At 37.9% G+C, this 17621-nt stretch overlaps 1 protein-coding gene across 1 annotated transcript in view; it reads left to right on the top strand.

Annotated features, from left to right (window-relative positions):
• CTNNA3 (catenin alpha 3) overlaps positions 1–17621 on the top strand; it is a 1656790-nt gene that overhangs the window by 896288 nt on the left and 742881 nt on the right. Inside the window, exon 8 of the mRNA XM_060125436.1 lies at positions 10951–11031. Coding sequence (XP_059981419.1) covers positions 10951–11031 — 81 coding nt within the window. The remainder of the gene's footprint in view (positions 1–10950; positions 11032–17621) is intronic.

Below are 17621 nucleotides of genomic sequence, written 5' to 3'. Positions count from 1 at the left end.
ATCATTATCTTGGTCTGGTACCTCAGTGTGAAATGCCGTATGTATATTTTAAATGTAATAGAGAGGAATGGAAAATTTCATATACCCGGTAGGGTCTGGGAGTGGGTACATGGGAGGGACAGAATATTTTCAAGCAGTCGCCATTGGTGCCTTTCAAATTACACCACATGGATCAATAGTTATTCTGACTGCACATAAATTAGATCTTGTTTACGAGACTTTTTTCTGTTAAAGATATATGCACAAATCAAATTTCATAAAAAATAATATCTTTTCAATAGGCTAAGCAGACTTGATATAAAAGAATATGCCTATTATCTTTTATTTATAAGGAAATTTTAATTGTGAAGAAAATTATTACCTGCTAAAATTAATTTTAAAGAAAAAGAATTTTATAGGCTAAGTTTCTTCTAAGTGGAACCTGTCTTTAACTTTCCTCCATGCTTCAGAATCTGAAACTCTTTGAATTATGAGCCTTGAAAGTGCTAATTGAAGACAGCAATGATAGAAAGTATTTACTTTAATCATTAAAAAAAAATCCATTGTACTCTGATTTTATAGTGTTAAAAATAAACATGTCTGAAAGACACATTACAATTGATGGTGAAAGTGAAAACAGTAATCAAAATGGTGGAAATCAATGTGGTCTAGATTTCGTATGTATGGGCAATAGAAAAAATTAGACTGTAACTCAAACACTGTAAAGCTCACTGTTGGCTGCAGTTTGACATATTGAGTATAATTAAACTATGAAAACCTGGCTTAGGAAACAAAAGGAGTGGGAATTACACTTAAAAAACTGTGGGAATGACAGACGATAAAATTTTAATGAGGTCAGTATTGTTCTAATACTCTACCTCCCAAAGCATTGTAGAGACAGAAAAATTACTAGAGAACAGTGGTTCTGTTTAAAAGATAGAAAATAGGGGGCTTCCCTGGTGGCGCAGTGGTTGAGAGTCTGCTTGCTGATGCAGGGGATGCGGGTTCGTGCCCCGGTCCGGGAGGATCCCACATGCCGCCGAGCGGCTGGGCCCGTGGGCCATGGCCGCTGAGCCTGCGCGTCCGGAGCCTGTGCTCCGCAACGGGAGAGGCCACAGCAGTGACAGGCCCGTGTACCGCAAAAAAAAAAAAAAAAAAAAAAAAGGAAAATAATTTATTTGGACTGTGTGTACAATGCCGTATCATCGCATATTAGACTCTGGTAGTGGTTTTGAATGTCATAAAAAAAAGTTTTACCGGGCTTCCCTGGTGGCTCAGTGGTTGAGAGTCCGCCTGCTGATGCAGGGGACACGGGTTCGTGCCCCGCTCCGGGACGATCCCGCGTGCCGCGGAGTGGCTGGGCCCGTTGAGCCATGGTCGCTGAGCCTGCGCGTCCGGAGCCTGTGCTCCGCAACGGGAGAGGCCACAACAGTGAGAGGCCCCCGTACCACAAAAAAAAAAAAAAGAACTTTTGCCATAAGAACTCAAGGTATAATTGACAACACAAAATATTGCATTCTTCCACTTTCTTACAGCCACTCTTACTTAACATCATAGTTGTTTTCTTCATGGATAGGCACTGTCATGAAGCTGGTGTTGGGTCAGGCATCACAAAATCAAAAGGATGTCTAGAATGAGCCATATCTCCTTCTGAAATATGGTAGCAACCTCTGACAATGACTCAATAAAGGGATTTTGGAAAATTTAAATGTCAGTAAAGACATAATACACAGTTTAACCATTAACTGAAATTAGATGATTTGTGAACTTTGGCCTAGATATCTGTATTTTGTCTACATTGACTGTCCTGAAGATTATACTATTTTCAAGGGGTCCATGAGCTGTGTAACAAGATCTACAGTCTTTTAGATGAAAATAGGCAAATCTTTTTCAGATAGATCTCTATCATGTTTCATATGTTAATTCATTCATCAGTTCAATCATTTTTTTATTCATTCAGATCAGTAAACACTGAGCATCTATTATGGCCAAGCACTGGAAATATACCAGTGAATAAAATGGTTTATGCCCTTAACCCTCAGTGATCTAACAGACAATTATTTTTATTGCTAATAATAAATATAATTTATTAAATGTCAGTTATAAGGCAGTTATGGCCCTACATGTTTTATGTACATTATCTCATTTAATTCTCACAACAACCCCTACAGCAAGTATTGTCATCCTTACTCTATAGATGAGGAGACTGAAGCTTAGCTTACATAGCTGGTATTTGGTCACCTTGTTAATAAGTCTTGGAACTAAGATTTGAAGAATATCTTATCTGATTCCACTATTATACCAACTTTTAAAAGCAGTTTAACACAAGTGCTGTTTTTAAATCAATGCAATTGATTTAAATGCAATGCAATTGCTAAAAAGTCCTGAACAAGCTGAGAAAATAGGTTCAGTTTCAAAAGCACAGAAATTATTTCAATCTGTTTATACATCAGCAGCACCACTAACTGATTTAGTCAATTTTGATTGTGAGATTAGGCAGATTTCTTATTTCATTTTTTAAACCATTAATTCGCAAAGCTTTATATTTATTTAAACAGAAACAAAACACATGCACATACACAACCTGTGAGACTGGCAGAAGGTTTTCTGTTATTTTGCTATGTCAAATAAAAATGTTATGTTACCATTAAATAACCAAGCCATCACTTTATAAAAGAAATGACAAAAAAATTAACATAAAAGATGGAAATATGGTTACATACCTTGATTATCTGTATTTTGTATTTTCACTGCATGAACCTGAGACATGCATTTAGGTACCTTTAATGTATACAATATCCTTGGATTCTACTCTGAACCTAAGTAAAACCTTCAATTTTGAACCTAGTCCTTTTATTTAATAGTAACCGTAGTGTGATTTATAGGAATAGTCACTGACCTAGGAGCTGGCAAGATCTGAAACCCATTCGAGCAGGGGTCACAGCAAATTTAGGTGAATGCTGAATCACTGAAATTAATAAACTCTATCTTTTCAATTTCTTTTTATTAAGAACAGTGTCAGTTCCAGAGTTTGCTGGGCTTGAGTGGAAGACAATAAACAATAGCAGCAAGAGAGGAAAGATGGGAGGCGGGTATTGAGACAAGTTATCACAAAACAGCTTGAAGTGAGAACTGGTGAGTGAAAGGGCCAGTGATTTTCCGAAAAAAAAAAAAAGTATCAGGTTACTCCTGACTCTTCCAGTCACTTTCAAAGTTACCTGTTGGTTATCGGAGTGGATCTTTGCCTCTGCACTTGCACGTATGTGTGACTGATTTTCCATGGCAACATGGTTAAAGGAGAAGGCCATGGTTTATATCCATCTCTGAGATTTAAAGGAGGTGAGGAACATCACCAGTAAAACAATTTGGATGTTATTGCAGTGCAAGCCCACAGATGTTTCTGTCGTGCTTGGGGTATATCTGTTGAAATCATGGGATCTGGCATAGGCATCTCTGGTCTGAGAACACATGCACCAGGCTGCAGTGTCATGTTCTCAGTGCTTGACTAGACACTTACTAGACTATGTATCAACAGAGAACTCTAGCACCTCTTGTTCCAAGAGCTGGGAGGGACTCTGGAGATCATTTAGTCTCATGGCCTTCTTTTATTTTTTTTTTAAATTAATTATTTATTTTTGCTGTGTTACATCTTCGTTTCTGTGCAAGGGCTTTCTCTAGTTGTGCCAAGTGGGGGCCACTCTTCATCGCGGTGTGCAGGCCTCTATCGCGGCCTCTCTTGTTGCAGAGCACAGGCTCCAGACGCACAGGCTCAGTAGTTGTGGCTCACGGGCCTAGTTGCTCTGCGGCATGTGGGATCCTCCCAGACCAGGGCTCGAACCCGTGTCCCCTGCATTAGCAGGCACATTCTCAACCACTGCGCCACCAGGGAAGCCCCTCACGGCTTTCTTTTACAGATGCGAAGAATAAGGACAAGAGAGGGGGGTCCACTTAGTTAAGGTCACACAGGTTGCTTATTTCAAAACTCCCATTTTCTGATCCACATATTAGTTTCATCCTCACACCAAGTTTATGTTGTACTTTCTTGTAAGGAGTAATGGTAATAGTCTTTGAACAAAAACACTGATTGAATAAAATATTTGACAGCTAACAGGATGATTGTTAATTACTTTCTAAAACAGATAAATAATAATTTTTATTAATAAAAGTATTTGATTATTATTTACTATAATAAAAATGTGGTTAGCCATTTTTCCATCTATGTATTTCATCCACAGCCATTAACTGAGTGCCAAACGCTGATACTAAGATTACAGACTTGGCAATTTAAAAGATGAGTCAGAGTGTAAATAAAAGATGACAAGAAGTTTCACAGGTACTATAATTAAAATATGTGGAGAAATTAGTGGAAAAAGAGATGAGAGGGGTTTTTATTTTTATGTCTTATTTTTTTTTATTGTGCAGTTTAGATTGAGGAGAGTCAGAAAAGATGACTGAGGTGCTTGGACTGAATTTGAGTTACGAATTAAGAAATTTCCTGTTGAAAGAGAACGATTAGGGCATTCCAAGATAAAGGTTTAGTGTTTTGAAAAGCATAGGGAAATCAGCTGGCTGGTGTAGTTGAGGAAATGCAAGTGTTAGTAACAATGGTGCCATTCTTGACAAGCACAGTAATAACTGCTGACATGTCTTGAGCCCTTACTGTTTGCTGTAACTTGTACATCCTTCATCTCTTTATTCCTTACAGTAACCCTATGATATAATTGCTATATTATCTTCATTTTATCGGTAAGGAAACTAAAACTTTGAGAGATTAATTGTCCAAGGACACAAAGCCATCAAGCCACAGATTCAAACAATTTTAACTGACTCCACAAACTTCTATGCTACTCTGCTCATTATTTTTAAGATATAAACTTATATAAAACATTAATTTGGGTTTAAGTTACTGCTCATTCAAGTATGGTAGGTAAAGTATGAGACTAGACTCAGTTGAGTTTGATCCTACCACTTACTATGTCTCCTCCTGGGGTAAGTATTTAAACTTACTGAGCTTCAGTGTCTTCATGCGCAAATGTGTGAAGAGTTACGGTGAATGGCATTTGAGGAGATACATGTAAAATACTTAGCTGTGGCAGACATTGGACAAAGTTGGTTCCCACTCACTGACCTCCAGTTCCACCCCAGCAGGCAGCTACTTGGGGTGGCACTGTACTTTCCCAAAAGATATGAAAGTTCAAGACACTTGAAATCTTCAACCTATTTCCCTTGTTAGCTAAGTCATTCTGTTCTTATAAACTGATTTTTTGAAAACCTTATTTCAAATATCAGAGTTAATTTTTTGTTTGTTTTAATTTCATTTTCATAGCACAAACCTTGATTCAGAAAGATTTTTTAGGATACCATGTTAAGTTTTCCTGACATGCCACTCAGTACAGTGGCAGTCTAGAAGATAATTCATTTTTCATTTATGTTCGTCTATTTGTATGTCTTTCATGCCCGAAAAATGTGGACTAGAATCTGTGCCTCTGCTGTGTGTTAAACATAAAATATTTTTAAAGCTATTTCTGTAGAGAGGAACTAATTCAAGGGCATCATAATTCATATTTACCGTGAAATAAAGATTTGCCATTTAAAGGGAACTTTGTCATTTTAAAAGGTTGAATAAAATGGCACACATTTAAAAAACAAAAACAAAAAGAAAACATAACAAAATAACAACAAAAACATTTTTTTCTTGCTTTTTAAACTCCATACAGAGCTCCTCTCTGCCCTGGTAACATTTTGTTTTGACTGTGAATTAGATAAATTTTCATTTGCTTTAAACCTCATGCCTTAGTATTTGAGACTTCCTAGTTTTTGTAAGGTCAGCATCGTGGCCTTCCTAGTTCAAAAGTCTTTTATTTGTACCAACGCAGATTTATATTATGGATGAATGTTTCCAACACATTTTTAACAGCTGTTTATGCAAGATATTGTACAATAAAAGTAACAGATTATTCTATAATTTTTAAAAGAGAACATGGCCCTTTCATAGAATATGAGTTAGAAATATGGGAACAATTTGAGGCAAATCTTCATTTTATGGGTGTGAAAAATAAGGTCTAGAAATGTTATGAGATTTGCCAAAGATTTGCCAAAGATTATCCAATCTTTCTTTCCTCTATTTATTCAACAAATAACTTCTGAGCTCCTACTATGTGCAAAGCACTGTGCTGGACGCTATGAGGGATAAATGACACGTGCAAAGTTTCTCTCCATCAAGGACTGTAAAGTCTAGTGAGAGAGATTGTTCTCTCTTCTTCACCTGCCAGCATCTGTCAGTGTCATCCTACCCAGATTACTCATTCAGAGTCCTTAAGTCTATCATCTTCATCCTGACTGATGCTGAAAACTCAGCCTCTGGGCACCAGTGCTGAATCTAATCTTGGAGACAGAGTTTTGGGTGGAGTAGAAAAGAATAGCTTTATTGCTTGGCCAGGCAAAGGGGGCCACAGTGGGCTTGTGCCTCTCAAAACCGTATGTCCCAACCCGGAGGGATTTGGTGAGGAGGTTTATAGCAATGGTCCAAGGGCAGAGTTGCTGCTAAGCATCAGGGTGTGTGTAGGGCCTGCACTCCTTTAATCTGGCCTCACATGGTCTCCTAACGAGCTTCTCTGGTTCCTTTAATCTGGCCTCAGGTGGTCTCCTGACGAGTTTCTCTAGGTTATCAAACTGTGACCTTCTCTGTGGAACATCTTCCCTTTGGTAGGGGTTTTAGTTCTGCAGAAGAGCTGAAAGATGTTATGTGTATCCCTTGAGAGGGAACCAGGGCCCTGCCCCAAGGCTGCACTGTTGTTTCTTGATCGCACCTCCCTGTCTCCGCATCACATCCCTTCCCTGATTAGCAACTGTTTGAATCTGCCCTTGGGAAATCAGGGCAGCTCATGGAGGCTGGAATCTATTCTCCCTACAAACAAGAAACAGGGGACACAGAAAAGCTTCTGTGCCCAGGAGCCCCACAGGGTCCTGCTTGGTTTCATGACTGCCATTGCGTGAATTTTCATACTTTTCATCTCTCCTGTGGGCTGTTGCTGGAACTGTCTAACTCTTTGGCATGTCTCTGTTCTTAATCTCCTCAAATACATTGTGCAGACTCCAGCCAGACTGATGTGTTTGAAATAAAGATCTGTCTGTCACTCACCTGTTGTGTGTTCCCAAGTTGTGATTGTATAGCCTAAAAAATAAAAGATCCATTAAGGTATCTCATTAATGTTTGATGAGTAAATATGGGGGTAGATCCTGTGGGGCCTTGAACACTATGATCAAGAGTTTGTTCTTAATTCCATTAGCAATGGGAATAGAGTGAAGATTTTCAGAACAAAAAAGGGACAGAATTAGATCTCGATTTTCTTTACTAAACATCTTGAGGGTTGGGATTTTGTTTTTTTCTTGCTCATTATTTTATTCTCAAATAAAAGGTGACTTACGTAAAAGTAGGAACTCATTATACATTTGAATAAACAAAGATATGTTTTAGAACAGTGCTGTTTAATCCATCTTTCTGAGATAAGTATTCTGTGTCTGTGCTGTACAGTATAGTAGCCACTAGACACACGTGGCTATTGCTCACTTTAAATTAAGAAACTGAGGAATTGAATTTTTAATGCTATTTAATTTTAATTAATTTACATTTAAATTTGAATAGCCACATATGACCAGTAGCTATCATATTGGACAGCCCAGTATTAGAAAGTTATCCAGCAGGGTCCCAGCAGGAAACAGATGGAACACTCAAATTCAGATAACTCAAGAAGAGTTTATTTATAAAGTGACTTTTTCCAAACGTGTGGGCAGCTTTAGGGAACCACATGAGAGAGTGCCGTTAACTGTGATAGTTATATGGGAGCAATGGTGAGGCAGAATTCATGGAAAGACTCATAGTTGAGATTATAAGTCTAGATCACATTGGGACAGTTTTTATAATATTCAATAATAATTTTAATGAGATTTCACTGAATGAAGTCTGTACTCAGAACTGTTCTTTTCAATATAGCCTTCCTGGCAGTTTATTTACTGATGAAGAATGTGATTGCTTTCCCTATACAGTGCTGATCTGTACCGTGTTTTCTGAGTTTTTTTGCCCCCGCCCTTTACTGTAAGTGGTACGTTTTCCATTAGCAGGGCTATGCTGACCTAATGATGGCTTCTGTTAAGGCTTCCTTTGAGGAGCATCTTCTCTTCTGAGCAAATGTAGGCAGGCTCTGACTGTTATCTGTGGTTATGTTTTAATATCCTGCCCTTTTTGTCCCCTACCTCAGCACACAGAATTCACCTGCAGTCCTAGCTCATTGCTTGATGATTTGTTAAAGGCTTTGAAAACAGAAGTAATGAGGGCTTTTAAGCAGGATGGGGCTATTTCTCCTTGCTTTATTTATTTTTATGCCATGTGAAAGTAATAAAAAGGCATAAAATGGCTTGACTGAGCCAAATACATCTGGATAAATAGAGCAAGGACCCAGTAAAACTCTGGGGGTGAAAAAAAAAAGAAAGGTGGGGAAGGGAAGCGGAGAGGCAGGGAAGAGAGAAGGGAAAACTATACTTCTTGAAATGATAGTGACTTTCTTTTATTACCTGGAGAACAAAATGTCTTTGACCCAATGAAACCTTTTAAACTAGGGTGAAGCTCTGTGTAGAAATTAGGAAATCATCTTTATAGTCCTTATTTAATTTCTTCATGCTGTCACCCCCTGTCATCCTTTATTAAAGTTTTCTGTGCCATTGCTGTTAGCTCTGCGAAGGTTGACATCTTTTAGTTGTTTGATGAATCACATCACAGAAACTATTGAGTTTTTACGACCAACGCAACAGAAGTCTTTCATATTATTCCTGATGCTTTGTGTGTGTTGGGGGTGGGAAGTGTCTTTTTGTCTGTCCTACTCCTGCCTCCTTTGAACTATCTCTGCTTTTGTGAAGTGGAAAGAGAAAACCAAGAGCTACCAGTGCCTTAAACTGGAGAATAAGGGATAGATTCTTTAGGTAAAATGAGAACCTGTCGTACAGCCCGTTGTGTATCGGTGGCAATCCGAGTAATTGCTACCATTGTTTTATTACTATGACATTCAGAATTTTATTTCTCTTTCCTATTACTCCCTTCCTCTTCTCCCCACTTCCTTCACTAGACACAGTCTCCATCATGCACACATTGCACACTCACTCTCAAAAAGAAAATTTGGTAAAGGACTTAATAGCCCTCTACTGTGTTTCCCCTTAGGAGGTATCTGGAGATGCATGGGATCAATTTTTGTCTCTCACAGTGCCTGGGCATTGTTATTGGAATTTAGTAGACAGGGGTCCCTGGATGCCACACATCTTGCCGTGTACAGAATGGGCTCAGATGATGATGACTTTCCAATCATAAATATCATTAATGCTACTGCTGAGAAAAACTAGGTCTAACTGAAGTTTAGGTGGGTACCAACCACCTCAGCTAATAGATGATTTAGCTGTGCCTTGAGCAGATGCTAAAATCTCTTCCAGAATCTAGTAGGTTCTTAGTAAAACTATGTTGTGTTTTGAATCAAGTTGTTCACTTATAAACTAGTCAACACTATTTAATAAGTTCTATACATGTTACTTTCAGGAATAAAAAAAATTAAGATATACTTGCCAACATCAAGATTTTAAGAATATCGTAAAGGTGATGAGCATGTATGAAACTAAATGAGCATTTTAGGAAATTTTCAAAATGCTATTGGAAAAGGAGAGGTGAGGGTTTACTTTTGAGCAGAGTTGTTGGGGATAACCCTGCATGGAAACCATTGAGAAACAGGTAGGATTTGAATAGGGAGTTATTTTGGGAGACACTTGCTGTAGTCAAAGGTACATTATATGTAAGAACTTGGGAGAAGAGATAGAAATGTATAGAAATATTGTTACTGTAAAGGACAGTACTTGAGAAGAGGTGGCAGAAGATAGGACTAAAAACATAGATTAGGATAGAGAATAGATGGTCTTGAATTTCTTATAAAGGAGTCTTCCCACTTGAAGGTATGGATTTATGTGTGAGTTTAGCCATTGGGAGTAGTGTATGGCATGCTGCCTAATGGTCTATACTTTGTTTCAATGTCCCTCTTCATAGAGTCCATGCTATAAACTCCCTCAGGTATCAGCTGCTTAAAACTTGCCTTCCTGATTTTCAAGTTCTCCTCTAAAGAGCTCTTTCAGTTTATTATTTTAAATGGTAACAATATTCCTGGAGGTGAATCACATAATGATTTTTTTCAATCTCTTTTATATAAGGTATCACTGAAAAAGTATGATTAGATTCAATTCAGTTGTCTCCCACAAAAGTAATATGTAGAAAATACCAACCAAGGTGACTCTCAGTGTGATTAATAGCCTAAAGATTTAGGTTAAGGATATAACAGAGAGAACTGTTCTGCTTAAAGGTGTTGCACAAATTATCTCAAAGAGCCAAAAACAGCGTCCAGTTTTTACTTGAAACAATTTGTTCTTGGAATATTGTCAGCTAAAATTGTGGTCAACTTTTGCAAATTGTATGAATTTGCACTGCATATTTTATTTAGTGTTAGCAAAGCTCCAATATGGCTCTGCATAACTTACACAATACACCATGAAAATGACTTCAGAAACTCCCACGGAAGTTGACAAATTGGGCATCTAATGCTTTTAAGCTAATTGCATGCTTAGTGGTTAAAGAGTCGACTTGTAAAGAGTGAAGATCAGGGTTTCTTGGAGATAATGCTCTGCCTACTGCCATACTGAATGCAGCCCAGCACTATATCATAAATATTACAAAAGCTTAAAGAAGAAAATAATGTGAACTTTAATCAGCATTTGACTTACTCTTAAGTGAAGTACTCATGAATCATATGCAATATCATAGCAGTTTTGAGACCTATTCTTGAATTTTCAAGCTGTTATTTTCAGGAAATTTAGAAAGCAAATTGCTAAGTGATGAAGAGTAATTTGATACCATTGCTTATGCCACTTTTTTTTTCTCCCTTGCAGACTGGAAAAAAGGAAAGGAGTAATACCTTGAATATTGCAATAGAAAATATGTGCAAGAAGACAAGAGACCTGCGCAGACAGGTGAGTGAGGAAAGAAACGTGGAGACAAACACCAAGCAAAAGGAACCTTTTTTTCTTCTTTTTAAATTAATTTAGAACACAAAACAAGAACAATAATATATACTTTCCACATTTACGTACCTCAGCTGTTTTTGTGGCAAACGTAAGATAGAGGAAAGGGACTTAATATTAGGCAGAGTTACATTCAAATGCTGGCCCTGCCATCATCATCTGTGTGACCTCAGGAACAGATTGCACCTTCTCAGCCTCTCTGAACCTATAAAATGGAATTAATAATACACGATAGGGCTGAAATGCCTCTGAGTGCCTGGTACATAGTAAATTTTTAGAGAATGTTGGTAAATTGATTCTATTACATTAAAAACTGAGTTCATTATCCAAATGCTTAGAGCAAACAGCTAGCAATTCAGAGACCCTACCAATTTCCCCTTCTAACTCTTGCCAGGATGCTTCAAAAATTAGTTTCTGTTTAAGTTAAGGCTACTTTTAACCTTAGGTCGTCAGGAACATAGGATTAGAAAGGATTTCATTAAATAATTTAGAAGTCTAGTGTTATGCCACAAGTTGAAATTTTTTCCTCCAGAAATATGAAGATTTAGCTATTATCAAAGACCTTTGCTTTCCATTCCTTTCCACTATTTAATAACCGGAGTTCTTTTTCATGTACAGCTTTAACTTGGTCACTATCAACACATAAAAGTGGGGCAAAAACTTTTCAACCAGAAACTATTAATGCAATATATTATTGTAGTTTAACGGGAAGATTTAGTAAAATGGCCTGAGCAATCTTTTAATTCAGAAGTAGATTTGGAAGTGGAATAAATAGGGATCCCCAGCCAGGTAATATTAGCTGTGTGAAAGCACAATTTTGAAGGCTGGGAAAATTCCAATTTCTCAGCTTTATGGCCTTAATGGGAATTCTGTTTCTACTGTCAGCACTTAAAATCATGGAATGTAAGAGTTGGAAGGATCTTAGCACAACCTGTCTTATGATGCAGATGAGAAAGCAGGTTAGTGTAGTGAGGTGACCCACCTAAGGAGGAAGGGGACTGAACCTACATCCACTCATAACCTACACCCACTTCAGGAACTCTCACCCTCAGGACTGTCCTCCCTGTTAGTTGTACTACTTTCATTCTCTACCTTCTTCAGTATTTCTACCCCATCTGCTCCTCCCAGGACTTGGAAAAGTTGTTACTATGAGCTGTTAACAACTGTGTCTTTCATTCTGGTCTCATCCCTCTAGATTCCCTTCAACAAAGTTATGCACAAAGACCTGATGTACATTTAGACCTCCAAAGCTTTTGGAATAATTATTTTTCCTAAAAAAAAGTTAAAGCAATCCTTTGTGTGTAGGATTACCAGATTTAGCAAATCAAAGTACAGGATGACCAGTTAAATTTGAATTTCAGATTAACAGCAAACAAATATTGCATGGGAACATAATTACGTATAAAATATAGTTGCGTTGATCTGAAATTCAAATTTAACCAAGAATCTTGTATTTCATCTTGCAATCCTACTCTGATTTCCACCTCACATCATCAGTGAGACAGAGAAACAGCAAGGGGGTTACTAATACTTTTCTTCGTAGTAAGAGGATGTTTCTAGCTCCTAGAGAACTACTGTGTTCCAGAGTTATGAAAATTCCCTGTGGTTTCACAGGTCACATCTTCATTTTTTTGGTTAGGTACTGCTGCTTAACAAACCACTATAAACAGTAGCAACCATTTTACTGTTTCATGATTCCATAGGTTGGCTGGGGTGCAGGTGGGGCTGTTAGGGAGTCCATTTCTGTAGTATTTTCACTTGTGGTCTCGTAGGTAGTGGTAGTTCAAATGGTGTCTGGGTTCAGGGCTTAGTATTTGAGGCCTCAGTTCTTCTGTTTCTCTCTCGCCACGTGGTGTCTGATCCCCTAAGGCCCCCATTCATGCGGCTTTTCTCTCTGTCAGGGGAGCCTGGATTTCTTACACATTGGTTCAAGGCTCCAAGAAAGGAGAGATGGAAGTTGACAGGCTTTCTTAGTGCCTGAGCTGCAAAGTCACTAGGATGCTTTTGCCTCTGCATTCTATAGATCAGCATACTACAAACCCTGCTCCAGGTCAACAGGAGGAAGTAAAAGCACTATCTCTTATGGGAAGAGTGGCATGTGTATATGGGAAGATGGGCTTGTTAGGAGCTGTCTTTGGAGACATCCGTGGTCTTCAGTGTGAGTTGAGGTAGTTGCTCTGATCTGTTCTCAGTATCTCACTTGCCTTCCCAAGAACTTAATTTTCCATCCTAATGTTTATGCTTGTGGCAATAATACAAACTAGTTTAAACAACATGAGTCACCTCCACCTCTTCTTGCAAAATTTATTAAGCAGTCTGTTTTAAGCATCCTGTATATACTGTACTTTTTACAGAGGAAGGAGAAAGTCCCTATCCTTACAGTGTTTTTCATTGGAATATTTAATGTTCTTTTCTTGTTCTAGATCTGTGTTTGTTTGCTTGTTTTTAGTAGGAAAAAGCCAAGCAAACAAAGCCTGTCTCCCTGCTCATTCATCTTAATTCCTTTGCTTACCCATGGCCTGTCCATTGGCAGCACAGAAACATTTTAGCTCAGAGAATCAATGGACTTCATCTGTGAGGAATGAGATAGATTTCTTAAGCATAGCTGGGAAAAAGCAAATTATACATTTTGGGGTAATAACATGAATGTCCTACAGGTGATTTACTGTTTTTTTTTATTTCAAATAAACAATTTGTCTTTTCTTGCTCTGTGATTTCATTGCTTGTTGCACTAGAGAGCAAAGACAAAAGTCCTTGGCGTTGTGTTTCAGAATTTCTATAATGTGGCACCAACTTAATCCTCATAATTTTTCTTCCTCTTTTTTAGTTTTGCTATAAACTTTATTTTATTTTTTCAACATCTTTATTGGATATAATTGCTTTACGATGGTGTCTTAGTTTCTGCTTTATAACAAAGTGAATCAGTTACACATATACATATATCCCGATATCTCCTCCCTCTTGCGTCTCCCTCCCACCCTCCGTATCCCACCCCTCTAGGTGGTTACAAAGCACAGAGCTGATCTCCCTGTTCTATGTGGCTGCTTTCCACTAGCTATTTTACATTTGGTAGTATATATAAGTCCATGCCACTTTCTCAGTTCGTCCCAGCTTACCCTTCCCCCTCCCCGTGTCCTCAAGTCCATTCTCTATGTCTGAGTCTTTATTCCTGTTCTACCCCTAGGTTCTTCAGAAACTTTTTTTTTTTTTTTTTAGATTCCATATATATGTGTAAGCATATGGTATTTGTTTTTCTCTTTCTGACTTACTTCACTCTGTATGACAGGTTCTGGGTCCCTCCACCTCGCTACAAATAACTCAATTTCGTTTCTTTTTATGGCTGAGTTAGATTCCATTGTATATATGTGCCACATCTTCTTTATCCATTAATCTGTCGATGGACACTTAGGTTGCTTCCATGTCCTGGCTATTGTAAATACAGCTGCAGTGAGCGTTGCGGTACATGACTCTTTCTGAATTATGGTTTTCTCAGGGTATATGCCCAGGAGTGGGATTGCTGGGTCATATGGTAGTTCTATTTGTAGTTTTAAAGGAACTTCCATACTGTTCTCCACCGTGGCTGTATCAATTTACATTCCCACCAACAGTGCAAGAGGATTCCCTTTTCTCCACACACTCTCCAGCATTTATTGTTTGTAGATTTTTTATGATGGCCATTCTAACTGGTGTGAAGTGATACCTCATTGTTGTTTTGCATTGCATTTCTCTAATGATTAGTGACATTGAGCATCCTTTCATGTGTTTGTTGGCAATCTGTATATGTTTTTTGGAGAAATGTCTATTTAGGTCTTCTGCCCAGTTTTGGATTGGGTTATTTGTTTTTTTAATATTGAGCTGCATGAGCTGCTTGTAAATTTTGAAGATTAATCCTTTGTCAGTTGCTTCATTTGCAAATGTTTTCTCCCATTCTGAGGGTTGTCTTTTTGTCTTGTTTATGATTTCCTTTGCTGTGCAAAAGCTTTTAAGTTTCATTAGGTCCCATTTGTTTATATTATATTTGTTTTTATTTCCATTTCTCTGGGAGGTGGGTCAAAAAGGATCTTGCTGTGATTTATGTCATAGAGTGTTCTTCTTATGTTTTCCTCTAAGAGTTTGATAGTGTCTGGCCTTACAATTAGGTCTTTAATCCATTTTGAGTTTACTTTTGTGAATAATGTTAGGGAGTGTTCTAATTTCATTCTTTTACATGCAGCTGTCCAGTTTTCCTAGCACCACTTATTGAAGAGGCTGTCTTTTCTCCATTCTTTAGTCTTGCCTCCTTTATCAAAAATAAGGTGACCATCTGTGTGTGGGTTTATCTCTGGGCTTCCTATGCTGTACCATTGATCTATATTTCTGTTTCTGTGCCAGTACCATACTGTCTTGATTACTGTAGCTTTGTAGTATAGTCTGAAGTCAGGGAGCCTGATTCCTCCAGCTCCATTTTCTTTCTCAAGATTGCTTTGGCTATTCGGGATCTTTTGTGTTTCAATACAAATTGTGAAATTTTTTGTCCTAGTTCTGTGAAAAATGCCATTGATAGTTTGATAGGGATTGCATTGAATCTGTAGATTGCTTTGGGTAGCATAGTCATTTTCACAATATTTATTCTTCCAATCCAAGAACATGGTATAGCTCTCCATCTGTTGGTATCATCTTTCATTTCTTACATCAGTGTCTTATAGTTTTCTGCATACAGGTCTTTTGTCTCCATAGGTAGGTATATTCCTAGGTATTTTATTCTTTTTGTTGCAAAGGTAAATGGGAGTGTTTACTTAATTTCTCTTTCTGATTTTTCATCATTAGTGTATAGGAATGCAAGAGATTTCTGTGCATTAATTTTGTATCCTGTTACTTTACCAAATTCATTGATTAGCTCTAGTAGTTTTCTGGTAGCATCTTTAGGATTCTCTGTGTATAGTATCATGTCATCTGCAAACAGTGACAGCTTTACTTCTTCTTTTCCAATTTGGATTCCTTTCGTTTTCTTCTCTGATTGCTGTGACTAAAACTTCCAAAACTATGTTTAATGATAGTGGTGACAGTGGACAACCTTGTCTTGTTTCTGATCTTAATGGAAATGGTTTAATTTTTTCACCATTGAGAACGAAGTTGGCTGTGGGTTTGTCATATATGGCTTTTATTATGTTGAGGTGTGTTCTCTCTATGCCTATTTTCTGGAGGGTTTTTATCATAAATGGGTGTTGAATTCAGTCAAAAGCTTTTCTGCATCTATTGAGATGATCATATGGTTTTTCTCCTTCAGTTTGTTAATATGGTTTATCACATTTAGTGATTTGTGTAAAGAATCCTTGCATTCCTGGGATAAACCCCACTTGATCATGGTGTATGATCCTTTTGATGTGCTGTTGGATTCTGTTTGCTAGTATTTTGTTGAGGATTTATGCATCTATGTTCACCAGAGATATTGGCCTGTAGTTTTCTTTGTGACATCTTTGTCTGGTTGTGGTATCAGGGTGATGGTGGCCTCATAGAATGAATTTGGGAGTGTTCCTCCCTCTGCTATATTTTGGAAGAGTTTGAGAAGGATAGGTGTTAGCTCTTCTCTAAATGATTTTTTTTTTTTTTTTCCCGGTACACGGGCCTCTCACTGTTGTGGCCTCTCCCGTTGCGGAGCACAGGCTCCGGACGTGCAGGCTTAGAGGCCATGGCTCACGGGCCTAGCCGCTCTGCGGCCTGTGGGATCTTCCCAGACCAGGGCAGGAACCCGTGTCCCCTGCATCGGCAGGCGGACTCTCAACCACTGTGCCACCAGGGAAGCCCTTCTCTAAATGTTTGATAGGATTTGCCTGTGAAGCCATCTGTTCCTGGGCTTTTGTTTGTTGGAAGATTTTTAATCACAGTTTCAATTTCAGTGCTTGTGATTGGTCTGTTCATATTTTCTATTTCTTCCGGGTTCAGTCTCGGCAGGTTGTGCATTTCTAAGAATTTGTCCATTTCTTCCAGGTTGTCCATTTTATTGGCATAGAGTTGCTTATAGTAATCTCTCATGATCTTTTGTATTTCTGCAGTGTCAGTTGTTACTTCTCCTGTTTCATTTCTAATTCTATTGATTTGAATCTTCTCCCTTTTTTTCTTGATGAGTCTGGCTAATGGTTTATCAGTTTTGTTTATCATCTCAAAGAACCAGCTTTTAGTTTTATTGATCTTTGCTATCATTTCCTTCATTTCTTTTTCATTTATTTCTGATCTGATTTTTATGATTTCTTTCCTTCTGCTAACTTTGAGGTTTCTTTGTTCTTCTTTCTCTAATTGCTTTAGGTGCAAGGTTAGGTTGTTTGTTTGAGATGTTTCCTGTTTCTTAAGGTAGGATTGTATTGCTATAAACTTCCCTCTTAGAACTGCTTTTGCTGCATGCCATAGATTTTGGGTTGTCGTGTCTCCATTGTCATTTGTTTCTAGGCATTTTTAAATGTCCTCTTTGAGTTCTTCAGTGATCACTTAGTTATTAAGTAGTGTATGTTTAGCCTCCATGTGTTTGTATTTTTTACAGGTCTTTTCCTGTAATTGATATCTAG

Source organism: Lagenorhynchus albirostris, chromosome 16, assembly GCF_949774975.1.
Source record: "Lagenorhynchus albirostris chromosome 16, mLagAlb1.1, whole genome shotgun sequence".
Classification (NCBI taxonomy): Eukaryota; Metazoa; Chordata; class Mammalia; order Artiodactyla; family Delphinidae; genus Lagenorhynchus; species Lagenorhynchus albirostris.
Note: the sequence above shows the minus strand (reverse complement) of the source record. Positions and strands in the feature narration are given on the sequence as shown.